The sequence below is a fragment of the Canis lupus genome, chromosome 21 (assembly GCF_048164855.1).
Source record: "Canis lupus baileyi chromosome 21, mCanLup2.hap1, whole genome shotgun sequence".
Taxonomy (NCBI): domain Eukaryota; kingdom Metazoa; phylum Chordata; class Mammalia; order Carnivora; family Canidae; genus Canis; species Canis lupus.
In genome coordinates, this window is record NC_132858.1 from 30703334 (window position 1) to 30725145 (window position 21812).

The 21812-nt window shown below is 65.7% G+C and overlaps 2 protein-coding genes and 1 long non-coding RNA gene across 17 annotated transcripts; 1 reads left to right on the forward strand and 2 right to left on the reverse strand.

The window, feature by feature from the left end:
• The first annotated feature begins 166 nt into the window (after positions 1–166).
• LMNTD2 (lamin tail domain containing 2) lies at positions 167–6185 on the forward strand. Of its 7 annotated transcripts, none has more exons than XM_072791225.1 (16): positions 167–517; positions 1199–1383; positions 1638–1845; positions 1924–2076; positions 2487–2574; positions 2709–2864; positions 3125–3196; positions 3277–3365; positions 3614–3909; positions 4304–4415; positions 4530–4719; positions 4805–4909; positions 4997–5193; positions 5343–5512; positions 5611–5663; positions 5914–6185. In XM_072791225.1, exons 2-16 carry the CDS (start codon positions 1344–1346, stop codon positions 6043–6045), a joined length of 2061 nt encoding a protein of 686 aa, XP_072647326.1. In that variant the 5' UTR covers positions 167–517; positions 1199–1343; the 3' UTR covers positions 6046–6185. The 7 variants fall into 7 exon arrangements, with proteins under 7 accessions (XP_072647326.1, XP_072647330.1, XP_072647333.1 ...); XM_072791229.1 differs by having other exon boundaries at positions 168–517; positions 1199–1266; XM_072791232.1 differs by lacking the exon at positions 167–517 and adding an exon at positions 528–696 and having other exon boundaries at positions 1199–1266.
• LOC140612959 (uncharacterized) lies at positions 1641–2887 on the reverse strand. The gene is made up of 2 exons (XR_012014076.1): positions 2449–2887; positions 1641–1840 (listed from the first exon to the last, which is right to left on the reverse strand). It is a non-coding gene; the product is annotated as an uncharacterized lncRNA (long non-coding RNA).
• LRRC56 (leucine rich repeat containing 56) lies at positions 6157–21696 on the reverse strand. 9 transcript variants are annotated; one of them, XM_072791239.1, is made up of 13 exons: positions 21538–21696; positions 19209–19447; positions 18633–18820; positions 16997–17084; positions 16181–16241; positions 10526–10622; positions 10346–10453; positions 9372–9555; positions 8828–9004; positions 8683–8747; positions 8332–8477; positions 8032–8150; positions 6157–6975 (listed from the first exon to the last, which is right to left on the reverse strand). In XM_072791239.1, the coding sequence occupies exons 3-13, from the start codon at positions 18807–18809 to the stop codon at positions 6590–6592; spliced, it is 1608 nt and encodes a 535-aa protein (XP_072647340.1). In that variant the 5' UTR covers positions 18810–18820; positions 19209–19447; positions 21538–21696; the 3' UTR covers positions 6157–6589. The 9 variants fall into 9 exon arrangements, with proteins under 9 accessions (XP_072647340.1, XP_072647339.1, XP_072647342.1 ...); XM_072791238.1 differs by having other exon boundaries at positions 9372–9504; positions 10253–10453; XM_072791241.1 differs by having other exon boundaries at positions 9372–9504; positions 21538–21695.
• Between the last annotated feature and the right edge of the window lie 116 nt (positions 21697–21812).

A 21812-nucleotide genomic window follows, 5' to 3' on the forward strand; every position in this document is an offset into this window, starting at 1 on the left:
GGCGCCCATTGGCTCCCCCGCCTGCGCCCCGCCCCTCCCATTGGCTCCCCGCCCGCCCCGCCCCCGGCGGCGCCCAGGTGTGGGCGGAGCTCGGCGGGGCGGAGGGGCGGGCCGAGCCTGGTCCACGCACGCCCCAGGACCGCGAAGCACGCGGAAGCGCGTCCCCGGCCCGCGGCGGCGCGTGGGACAGGTGTCCCGGGCCGCCTCCCTCGGGGGCCTCGGGCCCGATGAGTCTCTTGCCCAGGGAGGGGCTCCGGCGTGGACCCCGCAGCCTCTGCACCCGGAGGGGCCGCCGGGGGCCCAGGGCTGGGGTCCCACCGCCCCGCCTCCATCGGGGCGGGTGCGCGGGCCTCGCGGGTCGGGGAGCGGTGAGCCCCGCGGGAGGCTGGCGCGCGCTGGCCTCTCCGGCTGCAGCCCTGCCGACCGCCCTGCTGGGGAGAAGGCCGCCCTCAAGGGCCGGGCCGGCCAGACAAAGACCTTGAGCTCCCCCCTTCCTGCCCGCAGCCCCTGGAGACGGGTACATCCGCACCCCGTGCCCTGGGGAGGCCGAGCCCAGGACACCTCAGTGCTGTCCGGGACCAGGCCTTCCGAGCCTGCTCCGCTCCCGCACGCTGGGCCCTGGGGGTCCTCCTGCCCGCCTGCTCCCCAGCACAGGAAGTCCTACAGAAAAGCGGGGGTGAATGAGCGCGGGGCGGGGTGAGGCTGGAAGGCGTCGGTCTGTGTCAGGTCTGGCGCCTCATTTCTGTTCTGGGCAGAGGGAACTGTTGTGGTTCTGAGAGTCCCTAGAGCTCCCCGAGGTGGTGGAGATGGACTGGGGAGGGGGAGGCTCCTGGCTTGGGGGTTACGTAGGTGGGCATCCGCCTCTGAGTGCCGAGAGGCTGCGGGAAGCACTCAGGAGGGGGGTCGCAGCAGGTGAGGGCCCGGCAAGCCCCCATACACGGGCAGCAATGCCCCCGCCGCTGCCATAGTCAGGCTGTGGGAGCCTCCCCAAGGCTGGTTGGGGTGGCACACTGTGTGTGACTATGGCAGGCCCTGCTGGTCACTCTGGGCCCCCGGGCCTGCTAAGGCCAGCTGGGCAACAACCCCGCCTCTCAGAGTTTCTCCTTCAGGCTGGGTCAGGAGGTGGGCCCAGGTCGTAGGGCCCTGCTCTGGGGTCTCCCTGGAAGCTCCTGGTAACAAAGAGCCCCTCCCCTTCTAGGTGCTGGTATCCATGGCAACACTATAGAGCCTTTCTTTCCCTAGGTCTGTTTGGATTTCAGGCCTCAGGTGAGTGTTGGGGGTAAGGCCTGGGCCTGGGGGCATCACAGGCAAAGGACCAGGACCTCGGGTCCTAGAAGGCAAGGATGATAGGGGGAGGACAACAGGAAATGTGCAAACGCCCAGGTGACACATTGCGGGGCGGCGAGGGGGTGACCTGCTGCCTTGTCCTGGTCAGAAATACACAGACACGGGTGTACACATGACCAGCAGTTCAGTGTCCCGTGGGGTGCGTGTGCACACCTGCACACATGTGCCTCTTTGAAGTGGTGCTGTCTGGGGCTGTCAGACGTGGGCACACACTCGCAGCCACATAAGGAGAGCCCCACAGGGGTATCCACACATGGGACACGAGGACGACAGCCACATCATCCTCTCAGCTCCCCCAGGAACATCAGGAATGGCCCCTGAGTCTTGCCAAGAGGCTGAAGAAGCCAAGAAAGAGGCCCCCTTATCCCTTGTGGGCCAAGCACTGGTCAATGGCCCCCGGGAGCGTCCGGCTGGCACACTCCAAGACCCAGTGGCTCCCAAGTGCCCACAGGACACGAAGCCCAGCTCTTCACGGGTGGTCTTCTCCACCAACCTGCAGTAAGGGAGGGAGGGAGGGGTGGTCAGCCACATGGGTCTGGTCAGCCAGAGTGCAGGGCCTGATCACTGGCATTGCAGGTTGACCCCTGAGTCCCTGGACCCTCGCGCCCTGCGGCTGCTCTGGGGTCAACGGGAACTAGAGATCCAGGCTCTGAGGTGGGCCATCCAGAACCGCCCGGATGCCCGGCACTGCCATGTCCTGCAGGAGGTGGCTGGGATCCCACCTGAGAGGTGCGCAGCAGAGTGCTGGGCCCGCAGCCCCACCCAGCCTCGGTCTTGGCCGGAGCTCCTGGTTTTCGCCTGACCCTATCCCCAACCCCTGGGCCTGACCAGCACTCCAATTTAATTCTTATCCTGACCGTACCTCTAGCCTTAACCCTCACCTGGACCCTCACCCCCCACCCTAACCCTGAAAAAGCGAATATGCTCTGAATGTACCCAGACCCTAACTCTGAACACATTTACAGCCACTGGACCTAGACCCCCACCTACAAGCCAGACCTCCCAGAGCTGGACTTGGCCTGGCCCAGTGGAACTCTGGGCCCTTGGGCCCCCAATGTCAGTGAAGGGGAGCCCCTCCATCCCCCCTCCTTGGCTGCTGACCTCAAGGTGGGAGCTGCTGAGATCGCCCCTTCCCCCAGGGGTGCACGCAATCAGGAAAGGTTCCTGCAGAACAAGGTTCAGAAGCTGACTCTGGAGTTGAAAAAGCAGAAGGAACAGGCCCAGCTGGTGAGGGGCAGGTGGGATCAGGGAGTTGGGCGGGGGACACAAGCTGGGGTGAGGATCAGGGCCCAGGCAGGGGTTGGCCGTGGGGGTCGGTGCCTGGAAAAGACTGTGCACACCTCTGCGCTCTCCTGGAACAGGAGAAGTCCCAGCTGGAGGAACGTCTGCTGCAGACCGCGACCACCATACAGCAGCTGGAGGCTGAGCTGCAGGCCTTCCAGAAGTCCTGCCTCCTGCAGCTGGCCCGCTCCTCCTGGGTGGGTCGCATACTGCGATCTTCCACAGGCAGTGTGGAGGTAAGCTCCCCTCAGCCCACCGCCCTGCCTCCCGCGTCCCCTCCCCAGTCCTCGGACTTCCCCTGGACAGCCAGGGTCTCCCCTCCAGGTGCTTTAGCCCTGGCCTGCCTGGGAAGCCTGTCCCCCGACCCCAGCCCCGCCCCACCCCCAGGGCCGTTGGGAAGAACGCAGGGCAAGTGTGGCCTCAGGAGCGGTGAGGTCAGAGGGGAGAGGCTCCTTCCCGTGGTGCCTGCCCACTGGCCTCCACTCCCCTCTGGCAGGTGGTAACCGCAGAAACCCTGCTGGAACTCAGCGACCTCCCTGAGAGCGACCAGGGCCCCTCCGCCGGGGAGGTGAGCAAGGCTCCCCACGAGCTTTCACAGCTGGAGCCCCTTGGGAAGGGAGGGCCACATGCCTGTTGCTTCCCGGCCAGGGTTTCCGGCTGGAGGATGTGGACTGGAACAGCATTGCCCAGCGGTATCCTAACCTCTTCACCAACATTGAGTGCAGCTCAGACCAAAAGTAACTGTGCCAGTCAGGCAGTCCCTAGGGGCGCGGGGAGGGTGGACCCCAAGGTCTACCCCAGGTGTCCTGGCCCAAGTCCCCTACACCTTCCAGGGCAGCTCTCCCACCTGCAGAGGGCGAGGTTCATGGTGAAGGGAAAGGGCTCCTGAGGCTCTTCCCCAGGCGGGGCCCCTGGCTGCCCCACCCACCTTGGGGGGGCTAGAAGCCAGCGGGCAACGAGCAGATCAGCCGACCGTGGCCCACAGGCACCCACGGCCCCTGTCACCCCCAGAGGCCTCACTGTCAGGTGAGTGGGGCTCGGAGCTGCGTAGACGACACATGGAACAGCGTCTCAAGAGTGTCGAGTGGAGTACCCTGCCCTTGGTGGGTACTAGCAGCTCAGGGGGCACGGACTCTGGCTCCAGCAGTGGCCAGCTGGCTGCGCGATGCCGAGTGCGGAAGGTGACAGGACGCCCGCCTCGCTCGCCGGGCCGCAAGTCTTCTGAGCCCACCGAGGCCCACTCGAGGATCTTCAGCAGGGAAATGCAGACACAGACTGAAGGTGGAGTGGGTCTCCCCCATGACCCCCCCCCCCCCCGCAGGGCCATAATCTCGGCCCAAAGCCCTACACAGCGTCCCCCAACAGCTTGACCTTCACAGCAGCCTGGGGCAAGGCCGCTGGGGCCTCTCTGGTCTCACTCCTGGGGCCAGGGGGGTCTCAGGTGATGCTTGCTGCTGCGGAGGCACCCTCACGGGAGTACCACCCCCTGCCCCTGGTTCTTGGAGTTATCCCCCTGCTTCCCTCAGCCTCCAGGGTCCCGCCATCCCTCCTGCTCTGGATCGGACCCCCGGAGCTGTTCTTCTCCCCAGTCCACCCTCAGCGTGCTGCAGGTCAGTCTGGCCTCGCATGACATGTCCCCAGTGGATGCTCCATTTGGAGGTGCCCCTTCCAACAGGTCTCCTTTCCCCGGATCTCCGGAAAGCCCATCAGGACCAGCCTGGCAAGACTGTCCTGACGGGGGAGCCCTGTGCAGGTCCAGAGCACGGGCCTCCCAGGCGCCGCTGGAGGTGAGGGGGTGACCCCGCAAGGCCACAGCAGGAGGGGGTCTGCTACCGGGGGCGGCCAGGGGAGAGTGCCCGAGCCTGTCTGCAGTGCCCCTACCCTCCCTGCTCCCTGCCCAGCCCGACGGGTTCCTGCCTGAAGATCATTGCTGTTAGCCGCCGGGACAGGTTTGTACGTGTCCTCAACCAGTCGCTGGAGGAGACCGTGGACCTGAGTGGCCTCACGCTGCAGCAGCTTGTGCAAGACTTCCCTGTGTGCATGTACCGCTTTCCCCCGGGCACGCTGCTGGCGCCTCGGCACCACGTCACGGTGCGCCCCACTGCCTGCGAACCCTCGCAGCTCCGCTGGGACCCCCTCCCTCCTAACCCTGCCACCCCCCTGCCGCGTGCACCAGGTTTGGGGTGAGGGGCCCCGCAGCACGAAGAAGCAGTTGCCTTCGTCCTTGGGATTCCACTTCAACCGAGGATGCGTGACTCTCCTCCTGAACCCCAAGGGCGAGGTGAGTATGCATCTCAGTCGGGGGCGGGGTGGGGGCGAGCCCCGCGTCGTGGGGGTGACCTTCGTGCCCCTCCCGGCTGCCCCACAGGTCCTGAGTGAGTATCAGGCCCCCCACGGCGTGTCCCGCGGCTCAAGGATCTTCGTGGACAACGCCGACTTGTCCATTGACCGCTTCCCGCTCCCAGAGGCCGCGCCTGCCTCCGCCACCTTGGAGCAGATGCCCGGGACCCAGCACTCGCGTGCGGGCAGGGCGCGGGAGCCCCGGGCCAGACAGCGGAGGCCCCGGTGAGCACCTCCCAGCCTCCCCCCTGCAAAAACGGCCTCCGCAGAGTCCCTGCGAAGGACCACTCCCCAGCCTCAGCTCCAGTCCCCTTGGGGCCGCCCCCCACCCCGTAACTCAAGACCACCTCCAGGCCTCCGCCCTGCCCCCCCAGGCCCCTTCCGTCCAGGACCGCCCTTCCCTCGGGGGGCGGGCTCCGCGTGTCACGACGCCCTCGCCCCACCGGGACGCGGGGCCCCTTCCCGCGGCAGAGCGCCAGCAAGCTCTTCCGCCCGCCCGAGGCCACCGGGACCCGCGCGCCGGAGCGTCTGCCCGCCATCCCCGGTGAGGACGCGGACGCGGAGGGCCGGCGGCCGGCAGGGAGGGGGAGGGGGAGGGGGAGGGGGAGGCCGGCCAACCCCATCGGTCACTGCCCCTCGCAGAGACCGGGCTGTGCCTCGAGGACCGCCAGGCCAGGAAGGAGCCCAGGGTCCTGGTGAGTGCGCGAGTGCGCGGGCTGTGCCCGGAGCCCCGCCCCCCCCGCGCCCCTCCACGGCCCCCCCCTGCACTCCGAACCCCCACGCCCTCCTCTGCCCCGCCCCCTCTGCGCCTCGCCCCTATACGCCCTTCCTGCCCCCGCCCCTTGCCCTGGCCCCGCCCCTCGCTCACTCTCGACCACGCCCTCCCGCATGCCCCGCCCCTCGCGACCACGCCCTCCTCCCGCCCCGCACCCCCGGCGCCCGCAGGTGTGCAGGAAAACCGTGGACCGGAGCTGCCCGATGGTGGCGCTCTCGGTGCAGAGCACGGCTGAAAGCAGATTCGGCTTCCGCTTCCTGCCCTGCCCGCCGGTCACCGCGGGCCCTAACGTACGGGTGTAGCGGGTGCGGGGGGTGCGAGGCACGGAGGTTGGGTGCCCGGACCGAGGGGCGGCGCTGGGGGAGAGTCGTGGGAGGCAGGCCGTGCCAGCTGCATCATATATTGAACCAACGTCACCAACGAAGTAAACCGCGTTTATGTACACCGGAGTCAAAAAGGATTCGCTTGGTTTTGGGGTCCCTCCCCCCAAGGGAAGGGAGCTGGCCGCCCGTCCCGCGTGGGCGAGGAGCCGCACCGGTGCCCGGGGATGGGAGGCCTGGCTGCACCCTGGCCTCCGGAGGGCCTGCCAGGGCGCTGCTGGGGCCCGCCACCACCGCCCCCCCACCCCCACCCCCCGGGCGCGGGCCCAGCCTGTCTTCCAGGCCTTCCCCTGCCCCTTCCTCCTGGGAAGCCAGGCCCCGTGGGAGGAGTGGGCAGCTGACCCGCTCAGCCTGGCCTCTTTTCTTATGCCCGACTCCCCTCCACCAGGAAGGGTCTCTCCTGTGTCAAGCCATTACCCAGTCCCACACACTCCCCAAGAAGCCCCGGGCTCCCTGAAGTCAGAGTTCACATGGGGTCCCCGGCAGCTTGGCAGTGTGGGGGGGTGGGGGCTACACTGGGGGGGGCCTGGGCTGGGGTGATAGGGTTCAGGTGCAGCATGCGCCGCAGGCCAGGGACTCTGGCTGCTGAATCTGGTGCTGCCTTTGGGCCTGGACATCCCTGGGCTCGAGGGCTTGGGCCTGAGGTCACCTCCAGGGCTCTCAGAGCCGTCCCTGCAGCCAGCCCCTGCCCCAGGCCAGCTCCCTGGCCCAGGCCAGGCCCTAAGCTGCACAGAGCTCTGAGCCTGCGCCTCTGGAACTGCAGGCCTGTGGCCCCCCAGGAGCTGTGGCTAGAATCAGAAGGCATCTTGGGGGGACAGGGGATCAGGTTACAGCCCAAGGTCCTGAAAGGCTCTGGAAAACAAAGATAGCCTGTCAGACGAGGGGCCCCAGAGGGTGGGGGTCACCACAGGCAAGCTGGCAGTGCCCACTGTGGTCTCTCCCCCAGCCCTTCACTGCCCCTACCCCAAGGCAGCAGCCCTCTCTTGCATTCCTGGGTTCCCCTGGGAAGTGTGGCTCTACAGCCCCATGACTTTGGGCTGCTGCTGGGGCCAGACCCACCTCTGGCCTGGGCTCTGGCTCTGGGTCACTGGGTCCCATCACCAAGGGTGGCCGCCCTGGGCCAGGTCCTAAACCTCTGCGTCGAGTGAGCCCCTGGCACCCCCATCGGTGCAAACCGGACGTCTCACCTGGCCCTGGCCTGGGGTGGGAGGCTCCGGTACCCCTTGTTTCCTGAGTTCCCACTGTCTGTCACTGCTCCACCCCGCTGCCCTGCCTGTTCTCCCCCCACCCCCCAGGACCCCCCTCCAGCCCCTCCCTGCACTGGCCAGCGCGGGGAAGGCCAGATGCTTTGCCTGCCGTGCCCCTGTTCCCTCCTGGCCCTTTTACTCCCCAGCCACAGGAGGGCCACTCAGCCCCCCTTTAAGCCTGTGCACCTGCCGCCCCTGCTTGCCCCTTCCCAGGCTTGCCCACTGGGTTCTACCAGTCAACTCAGACCCTTCCTCCAGGAAGCCTCCCTGGGCTCTGCTGGGTGAGGGGTCTTCCACTCAGCCGTGGTCACTCTGCAGCCGGTGTCCTGAGCCTGGCACAGGCCTCTGTGCAGAGTAAGCGTAGCCACCTCCCTGCCTCGGTCTCCTGGCCTGTCTGGTGCCCTCTCCCCTCTGTGGGCCTGTGCCCTGCTCCCTGCCCAGTGGGCCTGCCCTCTGTTTCAGTCCAGACTCCCTGCTCACACCCCTCCGTCCAGCTGCTGTGGCCTTTGATCCCATGGGCTCAGGGATTGGAACCCCTCGCCTGTAAGCAGCCCCCCAGGAGAGGACCTCCCTGTTACAGCCCCTCGCCGAGTCCAGCTGAGGATGGGGCCCCAGCTGATGAACGCTGGTCTGGGGCCGTGTGTGGGATCATTCTCAATACCTGGGGCCAGGCACGGGGGGCCGGAGGGAGTCTTGGGCCTAGACTTGTCCTCTTGCTCTTCAGGGCTCCTCCGTGGACCCCCGGAGGCCGTGGCACCTTCCTGCTGGGACTCCAGGGACCTACCAGAGAGGGGGTTAGAGGGGAGAGAGGGCTGCCGCCCTGCCCTTAGAGCTCATCCCAAATGAGTGTGCCCCTGGGACGATCCCCCGGCCTCAGGCCCCCACGGCCAGCTCCTCCAGCCAACCTGGGTACCAAGGCAGCCCCAGCCATGACCTCCCAGCAGCCAGGACATGCACCCACCACAGGCCCAGCTCCCTGTGGGCCGGAAGCCTAGCCAAGGCCAGGAGGTCGCCGCTGCTGTCTGTCTGGTCAGGCCCTGGGATAGAGGCACTCATAGCCGAGTCCTCCAGCCTGTGTGGGGGCAGCGGCTCCGGTGCTGCCCAGGCCTGGGGAGACAGAGGGCTGGTTTGGGGGCACAGTCTTCAAGGGGGCCGGGTGGGGAGTACCCTGCAGATGGAAGGACGTCTCTGGCTGTGGGAGAGCGGGGGCATGTGGCCAGCAGTGCCTGCAGGCAGGGTACCGCCAGGCCAGGACGCTGGGCCCCTGGGGTAGCACTGCAGTCCTGACCCACTTGCGGGTGGCAGGGCATACCTGGCACTGGTGTCGGCGCTCCCGCAGGCCTTTGGTGGGGTTCCCGCAGAGGACCCGGCCAGCACCTACAGACGAGGGTGTGGCTGGGTCTGGTTTGGCATTGAGGGGCTGCAGGGTCAGCTTTGTGCCGAGGGCGGTGAGTTACCGTGGGTGAGGTTGCTGCTGTCATCCTCTGGAGCTGGGTCCCTGGGAAGCAGGCTTTCAGGCAGGGGACCCCCAGGGACCAGTAGGGAGAGGGGCCACGGCCTGGGGGCCCGAGGCTGGGTGTCGGGCAAGAACAGCTCGGAGCTGAGTCTCTGAATGTTGGCTCCATGGGGATGATCTGTCCGGGGGTCAAAATCAGAGGTCACTGAAACCCCCGCGAACTGGCCCACCCAAGAACCACCCCACCCGCGGCCAAGACTGTCCACAGACAGGGAGCCCTGCCACCCAACATCTGTGTGTCTGGAGGCCCACACGCCCCCCAGGTGCTGCTCACGGGGAGGTTATCCCGGGCTCTGGGAGCCCAAGGGTAAAGCCTGGAAGGGGCAGGAAATGTGGCCGTCCATCTCGGGAGGCCTGGGGGAGCCAGGGTACAGAGCTCTCTCCCTGGGGGTGGTGGGGGTGCCCCCTCTTCTGGGGCTCCGTTGGTAAGGTCTCCAGGCTGGGGGGGTGGCCCTTGCCAGAGGGCGGGTGGATGGCTGGCATACCCAGCCCAGGGAGCAGGCCATCGAAGACACCGGCCTCCTTGATGGCCTCCTTCACCATGAGCCAGTCCTGGTCCAGCTTCCAGGAGGCCGGCAGGCCAGTGTGTGCGGCCGGCACCTCATCCAGGACCTGCAGCTGGGGGATGAGCTTCCTCACCTCTGCCCGATAGTTGTAGCCCCGGGGCACCTGCAGGGTGGACGGGTCGGGCAGGCCTGGGTCCGGGGGGCCTTCAGGCCAGCTTTGTCCTGTGGCTGCTTTCCCCAGACCTCCGTAGGGCGAGGCCGGGGAGCAAGGGTTGGTGATGCTGCCCCACCCTCCCAGGGCTGGCCTGGGTCACTCTTGGCTCCCAGGGGGGACTGTGGGAACCCCGCGCTCTCCCCCAGTGTGATCTCACTCTCTGGCTCACAGCCAGGGTCCAGGGGTTGGGCAGCTTTGTGCGCTGGCACCATCCAGCCGAGGCCAGGAGGGTAGCAAGTGTGAGCTCCAGGTGTGCACGGGCCCAGGAGGAAGGAGTGCATTTCCACATAGGGCACACGGGGGCGTGTGGGGGATGGAGGGGCCGTTGGACTGGGCCTGTACAGGGGTGGGTGTGTGATTCTCTGCGCAGACATGCATGGCTTCATGTGTCACGTGCATGCACTTCATGGGGGTGCCGTATGGGCTGGGGGGCATGGCGGGTGTGCGCGGGGCCCTGCGGGGCCCTGTGGGGGGCCCTGTGGGGTCTGGTCCTGGCCCAGAAGTTCTCCAGCGATAGAAGAGAATGAGCTGATGGTGAACAAGTCACGGGGTGCAGGTGGGCAGAGAGGCCCCTGGGGCCGTGGGGGGGGGCGCAGGGTGCCTCCCCGTACTGTGCATACGCTGCTGGGGTGCCCGGCACACACACCTTGCTGGAAGGGCTGGGCCCTGGCCGCAGGCACACCAGGTTGCCTTCCAGAGTGAGTGTGGCCAGCCGCGGGCACAGCTGCAGGTAGCGCACCTGTCCCAGGTCGTCCACGCTGTTGCCTTCCAGGTCCAGCACCTCTAGCTCCTCGAGCAGGCACAGCGGGCTCAGGTCTGAGATGTTGTTGTAGGAGACGTAGAGCTCCTGGGACAGCAGGGGGCTCAGCCAGGGCAGGGCCTGGCACCGTCTCCCCAGCCCGGGGCACCCCAAACCCACCTTCAGGGCCAGGAAGGAGCCAACGCCGTCCAGGTCAGTCAGGCCACAGCGAGCCAGCCACAGCACCTGCAGGCAGCCCAGGGAGGTGCCCAGGTCTCTGCAGAGGGCAGGTCAGCTGGTCAGCACCGTCCTGGGCTGGAGGCCACGCCTGTCCGTGAAGGCCCAGACCCTCCGCGCCCATCCACCCCCCACGCGTGGCCCTGTCCACCTGCAGGGTGCCGGTGACCCGTGGCCGTGGGAGGCCGCCTGCAGGCTTAGGGGCCCCAGAGCCGCTGCCCCCCTGCCTTCCCTCCTTGCCGCAGCGGGGAGGGCGGGGCGGGGTGGGTGGTGCTGCCCTGGTGCTGGATGACTTGGGGCCGCACCTGCTGCCTGTGGCCCTTGCCCATGGGGTCCACCCTGGGGGGCTTCTCCCTCCCTCCCCCCTCCCTCTGGCCTTTCTTGGATGGCTTCCTCCTGTTGCAGCCCTCCTGCAGCCAGCTGTGCCTGCAAGACCCTCGCCCGGGCCCCTGTCGTGGCCTTGTCCCTGCCACACCACCCCCCCCGGCCCCGCCCCGCAGGCTCCTCTTGTCCTCTGTGTCCCTTTCCTTCCCGCCGGCTTCTGGGATGTTCTCGAGGGTGTGTGCTTTGCACTGCGCCTGCGTCCCCAGGCTGAGGCCCGGAGCTCTGCCGCTGGTGTGCCCGTCCTGGAGGAGGTGTTGGGGCCTCCTTCTCCTTCCGGCACTGCTCTGCCACTGTACGTGGCCGGTTCGTGGCCCTCACGCGTCCGCGCCGCAGCGCCTTCAGGATCTCGCATCTTTCCTTGGGCCTGCGATTGTTTGCAAGATACCAAGAAGCCACATCTCCCGTGTCTCATCTCGGACGATGACATTTGGAAGCTTGACTCCCTTCCCTGGGTGGTCCGCGCTCCTCTGGGACCGTGTTTTGCCTTTTCCCTTCCGTGCCGCGGGTACCCCAAGGTTTCTGACTATCCTCGCAGTAGCTTCTCGGGCATTCGGACTGGGAAGGAGGGTGTGGAGCCCAGCTTGGAAGAGCAGGTCCCTGGGGGCCCTGGCTGGGGCTTCCCCGCCCCAGGGAGGAGCCGGTGGGGGGCAGTCGCTGGGGGTGGAGCCGAGCATGGCTCCCAGGCCCCGGCCCGCGGTCTCTCCTGTCCCTGCCGCATGGTCTCCCCACGTTCCTCCTCATGGCCCCGCTCCCATGTGCCCGTGCTCGTCCCCTGCCCCCTCCTTGAGACATGCAATGATGCCCTCAGACCCCAGCCCAGCGCGCACACCCCTCACCTGGCCAGCTTGGCCTCTGCCGTTCAGTTCGGGACACTTCGCGTGTGCCCCAGCCTGTTGCCGTGAGTGGGTTTTCCCATCATCTTTTAATTGGCTGACATCGTGTCCAGCAACCCCTTCAAGGGGGCGGGTGCTAATCAAACCACTCCGGGTCTCTAACTCATTCAGAAACGCTGGCTGGGCCTTGAAGTCTGGGGTCAGGCCTCCTTCCCACGGTCCCATCTTCTGCTGTGCGCGTGTCCGTGGAGGAGCCCAAGGAAGACTTCCTTCCTCTTCCTCTTAAAAGAAGACGTGGTCTTGGGGATCACTGGGTGGCCAGCGGTTTAGCACCTGCCTTTGGCCCAGGGTGCGATCCTGGAGTCCCGGGATTAAGTCCCACGTCGGGCTCCCTGCATGGAGCCTGCTTCTCCCTCTGCCTGTGTCTCTGCCTCTCTCTCTCTCTCTCTCTCTCTCTATGTCTATCATAAATAAATACATCTTAAAAAAAAAAAAAAAAAAGAAGAAGAAGACATGGTCTCTTTCCTTGGCCGCCTCCGAATTTTACCTCTCCGGGGTAAAGACCCGGGTAGCTGTATTAGGGACCGCTGGCAGCCCGCTTTTCATTCTCTTCTTTCCGTCTGTAGTTGAAAGGTTTCGTTTATGTCTGATGAGTTTCCTTTGATCCTTGAGTATTTGTTCTGTTCTACAACCCCGGTTTCCTCCTGCAACGGTCACAGTCACGAGCGTGGACGGCGGCGGCCTGTGCTCGTCGCGGTCCTTCCTGCCTTCCTGTGCAATCTCTCCTTGACTGGGTTTCCTGCAGTATTCCTCTTGTCTGTCTTCATTTCCTAGCTGGTGACCGTGGTTTCATTCCCTTTGTTTTCAGAGTCTGTGGTTCGCACCCAAGGCACGCGGCCGGACCCGGCGGCGGGGGAGGCTGGGCGGCTGCGAGCCCGGCTGAGAGTGGGGCGCTCCGTTTTTATAGAAGAATAAAGATTGGGAATAACAGGTTCCGGCTCTTCTCAGATTAAGTAGGAAAATTACCAAATACTTAGAAGTGATGACAAAAAACAAAGCGTGCCAAATTTGTGGACCCTGCCCGGGGCTGTACCTGAAGACAATTTTATATCTTTCGAAACATTTATCAAAAAAAACCTGGAAGGATGACAACAGTTAAGCTGAGCATTTAGCTCAAGGAGCTGGAAAAAGGACAGAAGCAAACTGCAAAAAGAACAAGGAGAGGGGCACCTGGGTGGCCCAGTGGTTGAGCATATGCCTTGGGCCGTGATCCTGGAGACCTGGGATCGAGTCCCACGTCGGGCTCCTTGCGGGGAGCCTGCTTCTCCCTCTGCCTGTGTCTCTGCCTCTTATGAATGAATAAATGAATAAATAAATAAAATCTTAAAAAAAAAAAAGTTTCAAGGTTAGAGCAGCCGAAAAGAACAAGCAGAGGGAGAAACAGCCTAGGAGTTGGCCTGGATCCCAGAACGCGAGGAGCACGGCGCCGGGGCTCTGAGGGGCGTCCCTGAGCACCCAGGCAATCACTGCCAGCAAAGGGTATCAGGTGCTGCGGTGACCCGGGTAGCGCTGCTGCTGGCGTGGGAGGTGGCGGTGGCCCCGGAGCCTGCGCACTGATGGCCGGAAGGGACAGTACCATTTTCTGGCCCTGTCGCCGCCGTGCAGAGTTGCTCATGCACGCAGCCCTGGGGATAAAAGGCCGAGCACGAGCTGCCTGTCATCCACCCTTGGCGCCAGAAAGTAAGGAAAAGGAGCAGGGCCGGGAAGTGAAAGGCAAGCCTCCTAACTCACTGAAACCCCAATGGAGTTAACAGACTCCTCGAATCAATGTGAGTTTGGCGGTATTTCTAGGGACAAAATAAAGACACGATGTTGGCAGATATAAGACCCGTGTGTAAGGCTCCGTGAGGTTTCGCTGATTTGCAGAATGTCTCCATCCACAGGATGCTTGTCTGCATCTGTGATAATCACCCAGAAAACACAACAGGAACGGGACCTCATTCGTGATCATAAAGACACTATAAACGTGGGAATTCCTGGTGTCAGGGATCCCCGGTTTCACAGGGGGCTGGGGTCCTGCCCGGGGCCGGGCGGCAGTGGGGTGGGTGGGGAGGCGCGTCCCCATGCCATCCTCTTCCCGGTGGCTGGTGTAGGACAGTGTACACCCGCGACCACCTGCCCACACCGACGCAGGAGGAGTGCTGGGAACCCGCTTGTTCCTACGGGTTCACAGGAGGGCACTTCCCCTGTTACAGGTGAATCGTGTCGCCTACAGCCCCACCAAACGCACATGCAGCCGTCCTAACCGCCAGCCGTCCAGCACGAGACCCTATCGGGAGCTCAGGTGGGTGCTCATGGTGGGGTGGGTACTGGTGTCCTCAGAAGGGGACACGTGGACGCAGATACACACGGCGCCAATGCCCTGCGATCGCAAAGGCAGAGTTTGGGCGGGTCACTCTACAAGCCCAGGAACGTGGAAATCGCCCGCAAAGCCCCACGGGGCGAGAGGAAAGGGGGTTCCCACCCACAATGCGGGGGGAGCCAGCGCTGCCCGCCTGGGTCTCGACGTCCACCTCACAACCAGGCAAGAGTAAGTGTCTGCAGCTCAGGCCGCCCGCCCCCTGCGGCCCCCCGTGCCAGGGCCTGCGGCTGCAGAAGCCGTCAGGCCCGGGGCGGGGGAACATGAGGATAGAGGGGCACCTGCTGGGGAGACTGGCTGAGGGCCCAGAAACCACGAGACAGGCGCCCTAACGTCTGGAGCGTCACAGGCTAGTCCTGAGCTCAGTCCGCGGGACCGTTACGTCCAAGCAGCTCCCTCTTCCGAACTGTTGTCCACGTTCAACCCGTGGACGTTTGCAAACATCCCGCGGCCGAGCTTCGGGATTTGAGAACAGAAAGAACTGCAGGGCTCGCTGCGTTTCTCGCTGTTGCCGGCCAGGGGCAGAGCGCGTGTCCTTGCCATTTACCATCGAGTCACCGTTCTTGGAATTGACTATTTTGTGTCGTCACAAATGGTGTGTCGTATTTCCTGCTTCTATGACACCGTCCACGGGCCTTCGTGACCTTCATCCTCGTGTCATATGCTCTTTACGGACTTTGTTCTCCTCCGAGCGAATCTGTGCCTTAACGGGGAAGGAATAAATGCGATTTTCCGTCGTCGTTAGCCCAGAAAGGTGTCGCCCCGTCCGTGAGGCCGCGGCCTCCCTGCGCAAGCACGGTGTGCCTCAGATGCCCGCATCTAGACCCTTGGGGGGCGGCAGCGCTGCTTCCCGCTCTGGGTCTTGGGGCCACACACCGAGGGACAGGTGGCCTTCCAGTTTTCTTTGCTTCCATTTCCAGATCCTTAAGTGTCCTGTTAAATTCTCCTCGATGCTTATCTGATAGGTAGCAGCGTCCGTGAGGAGGATCGAGAGGGCAGTTTTGAGGTTGCTTGATAAGGATCTTTACGGCTTCACCTGGACGGGACTGGGTGCCTGGAGCCCATTTACAACACCTGGAGAACTTTCTAGAACTCCGACTGGAATCCCCCGCCTCATGCTGGCTGGCCCTGGCTACATAGAACCAGCAGTGCTTGCTTGCCCGCTTTGTTCTTTAGATTTATGTTTATTGGAGAGAGCGAGCGAGAGCAGGAGAGCGAGCGCACTAGCAGGAGGGGCAGAGGCAGACGGAGACAGGATCCTGCGCTGAGCGCGGAGCCGGACACGGGACTCGATCCCAGGACCCTGACATCATGACCTGAGCTGAAACCGAGAGGCGGACGCTGCGCTGACTGCTCCCGCCAGGCGCCCCAAACCAGCCGTGTTTCCGTGCGGCCTGCTTTGCCTGAACACCTAAAACGGCCCCACTGTGCTTCCGCTTTGTTCTTTCCAGCCAGTGAGGTACACGGAGGACGTTCATCGGTCCTTAGTTTCGAATTTTATCTTTCAAGTTGATCATTAAAATGCTGTTGGGTTGTACGCGAGGCCGTGCTCACCCGCGGGGCTGATGGGCCCCAGCACGCCCCGGCTCCTGCCCCCCCGGCGTGGGGATGCCCACCCCTGAAGGCTCGGCGGTGTGGGGGCCCCCACCACACACCCCTTGCTGGTTGGGGACCTTTTGCTGAAGGTCGGGGGCACCTTCCAGGCACCCCACAGTGGGTCCTTGGAGACCCTGTCGGCCGCACAGCCTGGGGTGACCGGCCTGACGCTGACCGCGGGCCCTGGGTGGCCTGTGTCGCCCTCAGCAGGTGCCTCCGCCCAACAGGGGGGTCGGTCACACGAGCTACATGTCCCGGGATCAGGCTGGCAGGGTGGGCACGAGGGCCGGGAGGCGGAGACGGCAGGTCACCCGGGAGCCTCTTCGTGGGACCCTCCCCGCCCCCAGGCCCGAGAGGGGCACTCACCTCACGGAGCCCAGGCAGCTGCCGTTCAGCTTCAGCTGGCTGAGCTTGGGCAGGTGCTTCCCTGTGGGCCACAGGCGGGTGGCAAGGCCTTATTCCCCTCCCTTCCCTGCACCCCCCGGGGCATCGGTGGCCCTTGCCTCTGTGCTCCATGGCTGTCGGAGCCCCAGCAGCGGCTCCTGTGAAGAACAGGGCACTGACCCTGCGGGACAGTCCTGATCCCTGGAAAGAGGGGTGCAGGGGGGCCTGTGGGCCCAGGACGTGCCTGCAGAGGGTGTAGGATGGGCCTGTTGGATGCAGGGCAGACCTGCAGGGTTCAGGACAGGCTCATGGGGTGCACAGCTGTGGGGTGTAGGACGGGCCTGTTGGGTGCAGGGCAGACCTGTAGGATGCAAGGCAGTCTCATGGGGTGTAGGGCAGGCTTGTGGGGTGTAGGATGGGCCTGTGGGGTACAGGGCAGGCTCGTAGGGTATAGGGCATGCCTGTGGGGTGTAGGATGGGCCTGTGGGGTGCAAGGCAGACTCGTGGGGTGTAGGATGGGACTTTGGGGTGCAGGGCAGGTTCGTAGGGTAGAGGGCATGCCTGTGGGGTGTAGGATGGGCCTGTGGGGTGCAGGACAGGCTCGTGGGGTGCACAGCGTGCCTGTGGGGTGGAGGGCAGGCTCGTGGGGTGCAGGGCGTGCCTGTGGGGTGCAGGGCAGGCCCATGGAGGGCAGTGGTCCAAAGACCAGAGCTTCTCTGGCAGCATTCAAGTGGACGGGACCTCGCACAGAAGTCTGAACTCGCCAGCAGCAGGGTGTGGACAGGGAGGGGCTCTCACCAAAGTTCCCCAGGCTGTTCTCACGGGTGTTGACACACATCTCCAGCATGTTCACCAGTCCAAGGTCATCTACCTGGGCCAGGGCCCGCTGCAGAAATCGATGAGGACTGAGCCCTGGAACCGGACAGTGGTCACTCCCTCCCAGGGTTGCCTCTGCCTCCAGCTGTGGGGCTGCCCAGATGCTGTTCCAACAGGTCCCACAACAAAACAACTCAACGGTGGAACGGTGGGTTTAGCACCGGGTTGGGGGGACGTGAGTGCTGCTTACTCCTGCAGTGCCCCCCGTTGGGCCCTGCCCCCCCCCCACCGTGAATGAACACAAAATGAAAAGGAAACGAAACACAGAGACGCATGTGAACACCTGGAATGTCCGCGGCTACCGCAGCTCCTGGTGTGTGGAGCCACCGGCTGGGTGGCGAGGCTGGGTCCACCTCCAGGTCCAGCCAGGGTGTGGCGGGGCTCACTGCCCTCCCGGTGCCCTGCCCCTGGCCCTCCCTGTGTGGCCAGGCTGGACCCTCCCTGTCCCACTGTCCCCGGCAGGGAGCGCCGTCCCCAGCCCGCTCCATGCACAGGTGGGCCAGTGCCCCGGGTGCCCTCTCAGAGTCAGGCTGTTGTCACTGCAGCCTGGTCTCCCTGTGGCTCCAGGATGGCCCAAGACGGGAGCATCCCCCAAGTTCCGGGCATGCTGGCCCTCCCATGAGCCCACCCAGGCTGTCTGAACCCAGGCCTCACATGTGCGGGGGACACAGGGCCCCAGGGCAGGTGGGAGAGAGGTGGCCTGCAGCGGCGAACCTGTGCCCTGGGGTGGGAGCAGGGCTGCTGAGGAGCGGCTGGGAGGTGTCCCGGTGGGGTCCGCGCTGGCCCAAGACAGCGGGGAGCCCTGGGCCTGCAGGCCCACGGGAGGGCCGCCCGTGCAGGAGCCAGCTTGCATTGTGGGGCAGGGGCCGGGCCCGAGTTGCTTCCACCTTCACTGATGAGGCTGTGCGGAGGCTTCTGAGAGCCGTTGGGGGTGGGTGGGGCAGAGACCCCGGGCAGCCAGGCTTCCCTCCGCATGTGGGGGGGGGGGCTGTACCTGGGGGGCCCCTTAGCGTGGCCCCCACCGCGTGAGGCGCCGACTTGCCCGGAGAGGTTGCGGGTGGGAACCGGAGTCACGAGGCTCCGCGTGTCCTGGTGGCCCCAGGGTGGGAGCGGGGGCTTTGGGAGAAAGCCTCACCAGCTGCCCCCGTCAGCGAGCAGGACCCCGCGGTGGAGCCCACTTACACAGCCTGCCCTGGGTGCAGGGTGCCCTACTTAGCCCGCGGTTTCAGGGAGCCCTGGCAGCTTGCACCTGCTGTGCGCCCCGCACCTGGACGGTCTGCCGCCCGGCCTCCCCCCAGAGCAGCAGCTGCTCCAACTAGGGGCTTCCCTGGCTCCCGGAGCGGTTCGCGGAGCGGCTGCTGATGCCTGGCCCACGGGTGCACTGGGCGATGCCTGCCAGCCTCCCTGCCTCGCTGTCCCCGATGCCTGGGGCGGCCCTGAGGACGCCGCAGGGCTGAGAGCGTTCATCCAGGCCAGAGGGCTGGCTGGACATCGGGCCTGGAACAGTGGTGCCCCATGCAGACCCCTGCGGCCTGAGCCCCAGCCCCCCAGCGCTCACCAGTCGGGCAGGTGACAGGTACTCCTGTACCAGCCGCTCGCCATGGCTGTCCCTACGGCTGCCCGGGTCCTTGCTCTGTGGCCGAGGGTTGTACGGTCCTTGCCAGCCCAGCTCCCGCACTCGAACAGCGGCTGTGCCAGGCCACGGCCCGTGGGCTCTGTTGCAGGCCTGGTCCATTCACATGCAACCTGCTGGGAGAGGCCGAGGGCAGAGCTACGAAGCCTCGGCTCTTGCTCGCACTCGCGGCCTGGCGGTGACCCCGCACGGCAAGCCCGTGGGGTTCCTCCTGCCTGGCTCTGATGGCCTCTCAGCCTCTCAGTCTCAGCCTGCCCGCGGGCTTGGGGGCACCCCATCCTCCAAGGTCCGCAGCGGGGGTGCTGGGCCCAGGCTCCCCTCTCGGAGGTCCTGCCTAGGCTGTAGGCCTGAGGGGGCCACTTGGACCCAGGTCACGTTCGCTCCGTCAGCCGCGGCCGGCAACAAGCCACTGGCTCAGGCCCTGTGTGTGTGTCTCCACACCTGGGGGCCTGGGACCAGGCTCCCAAGCACCCCACCCCTCCACCCACTGAGCCCCCTCACCTGGAGGCACTGCCTCTTCCCACCATGGGTCAAACATCCAGGCACGGAGGCAGCATGTGTCTCCAGGTGGCACCTGCAGGAGGGAGTTGGCGTGGCCTCCTGGCCAGGTCGCTGTGCCCAGGGGACTTGGGACAGGCAGGGAGGAGGTCACAGGGCAGAAGTGGGCAGGTGTGGAGGTGCTTGGGGCTGTCAGTGTAGGCACCAGCCCTCAGGTCCTTTGGATCATCCTGATGGGGCACCTGGACGGGTTGATGAGGAAGACAGTCGGGTGGTGACTGACCATCCTCTCTGCAAAAGGGGTCCCAGGTCTGCCTCTCTGGACTCTCATGGGCTGGCCGCCTAGCACCCTGTCCTTCCCAAGCCCCCTCACCCTCAGGCTCCACGGGAGCCCGTGTCCCTGGACACCTGCGCCAGGCTCACCTGGTACTGCTCCTTAAAGATGCAGATGCCTGGCCTGACCCCAGATCCCAGAATCATGTCCAGGGGTAGAGCCGGAAGTCCGCCTGGAATGTTCTGGGAACGCCCCCCAGTGTGGGTTGAGGCCTCACTGACTCCTGCCCTGTATCCCCTCCTGCCCTTCCTGGATTGACTTTCCGCCTAAGTCTGACTCCTTCTGGGGTCCTCTGTGTTTTACGACGCGTTCCGCTGAGCGAGCCCCAGGCTGCGGGGCCCGGGCAGGCAGGATGCTCACTTCCTGCGCCCGCAACGCACGGGAGAGAGGCTCCCCCCGATTCTCCGAAGGGATTGTGTGGCGCGTGCCCACGCCAGTGCTGCTCTCATCTCTCGGGCCCTGCAGACACTCAAGCCGCACCCTCTCCATCGTGCCTGGGCTGGGGGGTGGCCAGCTGGGCCTTGACAGAGGCGCTGGAGGGGTGCTGCGCGGGCTCTGTGTGCCTCAGTGGCCTCATCTGGAAGGTGACCCATACACCGGGGATCCAAGGAGGTGAAGGCCATGCAGGTGAGCCCCACCATACAGACTCATCGGGTCTCCAGCCAGGATTTCTTTCCAGAAGCTTCCTCTGCCGTCTGCCTTTCTCCAGTGGGCGAAAAGCCCCAAGCCTGGCTGGGGACCTCAGCACGTGCCTCCTGGGACTACGCTGCCCGCTCCCATCCCAGGCCTGCCAGCCTTGGGGTGTGGGGAGTGCAGGGGCTGGTCTGGCTGCAGCCCCAGGAGGCCCGTGGGCAGCATGAAGGGCCAAGCCCGCCGCCCTTTCCTTCTGTGCCTCACAGCAGCCGACCAGCGGTCCTACCCTGGACTGGGCCCAGCGGACGGTCCCATCCGGCCCCAAAAGTCTCGGGTCCAAGGAGCAGGGCCTGGGTCGCTGGCTGCAGCTTGCACGTGCACTGTCCCCTCACGTGCATGCACTGGCTGGACCTGTCCATGCTGCGCGGGGCCCTGCGGCCACCCTGCCTGCCACTCGGGTGGCCTCTCTGCCTCCGTGGCCCAGGCTAATGCCAGCCCTTGGCCTGGCTCAGCAGCAATCTGGGTCCACTCCACGCCTCCCCCCTTCGCTGCAGAGGGAGGGGCGCTGCGGGCAGGGCCTAGTCTCTCCTAGGTCCCCACTAAGGGAGTCTGGGTCGCCACCTCCTCCTCTCCTGCAGGGGCAGAGCCTGGGGTCCCTCCTACCCTGGGGCCTGGGAACTCTTCGGAGCCCGGCTACCGGTCGTGGGCTGAGCCCCTGGAGACCAGATTGGACATCTGGGGGTACCGCTGAGCCCCCACTGGCTTTGCTGCTTCATCCTGGAGCAGCCATCGGCCTCAGTTTCCCCCCAGGCACGGGGGAGGTGCAGCGAGGCCTGAGGCCCCAGGCCCAAAGGTGTGCTGGGCTCTCACCAAAGGGGTCGGTCTCGGTGCCACGGGCCGGGCGCCCTCCGCCGCGGGGCGCGCCTTCCGACTCGGGGTCGTTCTTCCGGTGGCGGGGTTGCGGCCCTGGGCGCCATGGCAACGGGGCCGGGGCATTATTTGAATGCTCAAATATTCATGAGCCCGCGGGACTCTCCGAGGCTCCGCGGTCGAGCCACGCCCCTTAGCAACGGCTGCTAGGGCAGGCCGGGGGCGGGGCGACCGCGGGCGCATTCGGGGCCCGGAGGGTAGGGCCCCACGTCGTGGGCTCCCGTGGGCTGGGAGGGAGCCGGGGCGGAGGTGAGGCCCCACCGGGCGGGGTACCAGCGCGGACCGGCCGGGTGTCAGCGCCCGCGAAGGCGGTTATCAGGCGGAGCCCAGCGCCCACCTTTCCCGGCCCTGGCCCTGCGGGAGGGACCCCCTCCTCTAAGGGTGGCGATGCCAAAACAAAAGGAAAGCGCCCCCGAAGACGAGGGAAATGCAGACCTGGACACCGGGAGGGGTTTGGGGTGTCCGCGCTCTCGGGGGACGCCGCCACTCGCTTTCACTGCCGCTCCTTGACTCCGCGTCTGTGCGCGTCAGCGGGCGCCGGGCTCTGTCCTAGCCACCGCGCAGTGCACGGGCCGGCCAACCGGCCACGGCCTCGGCACGTGCTGTAGGCGATGTGTGCGGGCGGGGCAGCCCCCCCCCCCCCCCGAGGGGCCCGCCAAGGTCACGGCCTGCAGTGGGAGGGGCTCCACGAGAACAGCGCGCGCCGGCAC

What these genes read in the sequence shown, in the direction of transcription:
- LMNTD2 (XM_072791225.1), top strand. Translation starts at nt 1,344, where the DNA reads ATGATAGGGGGAGGACAACAGGAAATGTGCAAACGCCCAG. An exon ending in AGAAGGAACAGGCCCAGCTG is followed by an intron (nt 2,575 to 2,708) that starts GTGAGGGGCAGG and finishes CTCCTGGAACAG; the next exon opens with GAGAAGTCCCAGCTGGAGGA. An exon ending in GCCAGACAGCGGAGGCCCCG is followed by an intron (nt 5,194 to 5,342) that starts GTGAGCACCTCC and finishes CTGCCCCCCCAG; the next exon opens with GCCCCTTCCGTCCAGGACCG.
- LRRC56 (XM_072791233.1), bottom strand. Translation starts at nt 18,809, where the DNA reads ATGGACCAGGCCTGCAACAGAGCCCACGGGCCGTGGCCTGGCACAGCC. An exon ending in ACCTGTCACCTGCCCGACTG is followed by an intron (nt 17,085 to 18,632) that starts GTGAGCGCTGGG and finishes CGATTTCTGCAG; the next exon opens with CGGGCCCTGGCCCAGGTAGA. An exon ending in GGCCCAGCCCTTCCAGCAAG is followed by an intron (nt 9,556 to 10,252) that starts GTGTGTGTGCCG and finishes TCCACCCTGCAG; the next exon opens with GTGCCCCGGGGCTACAACTA.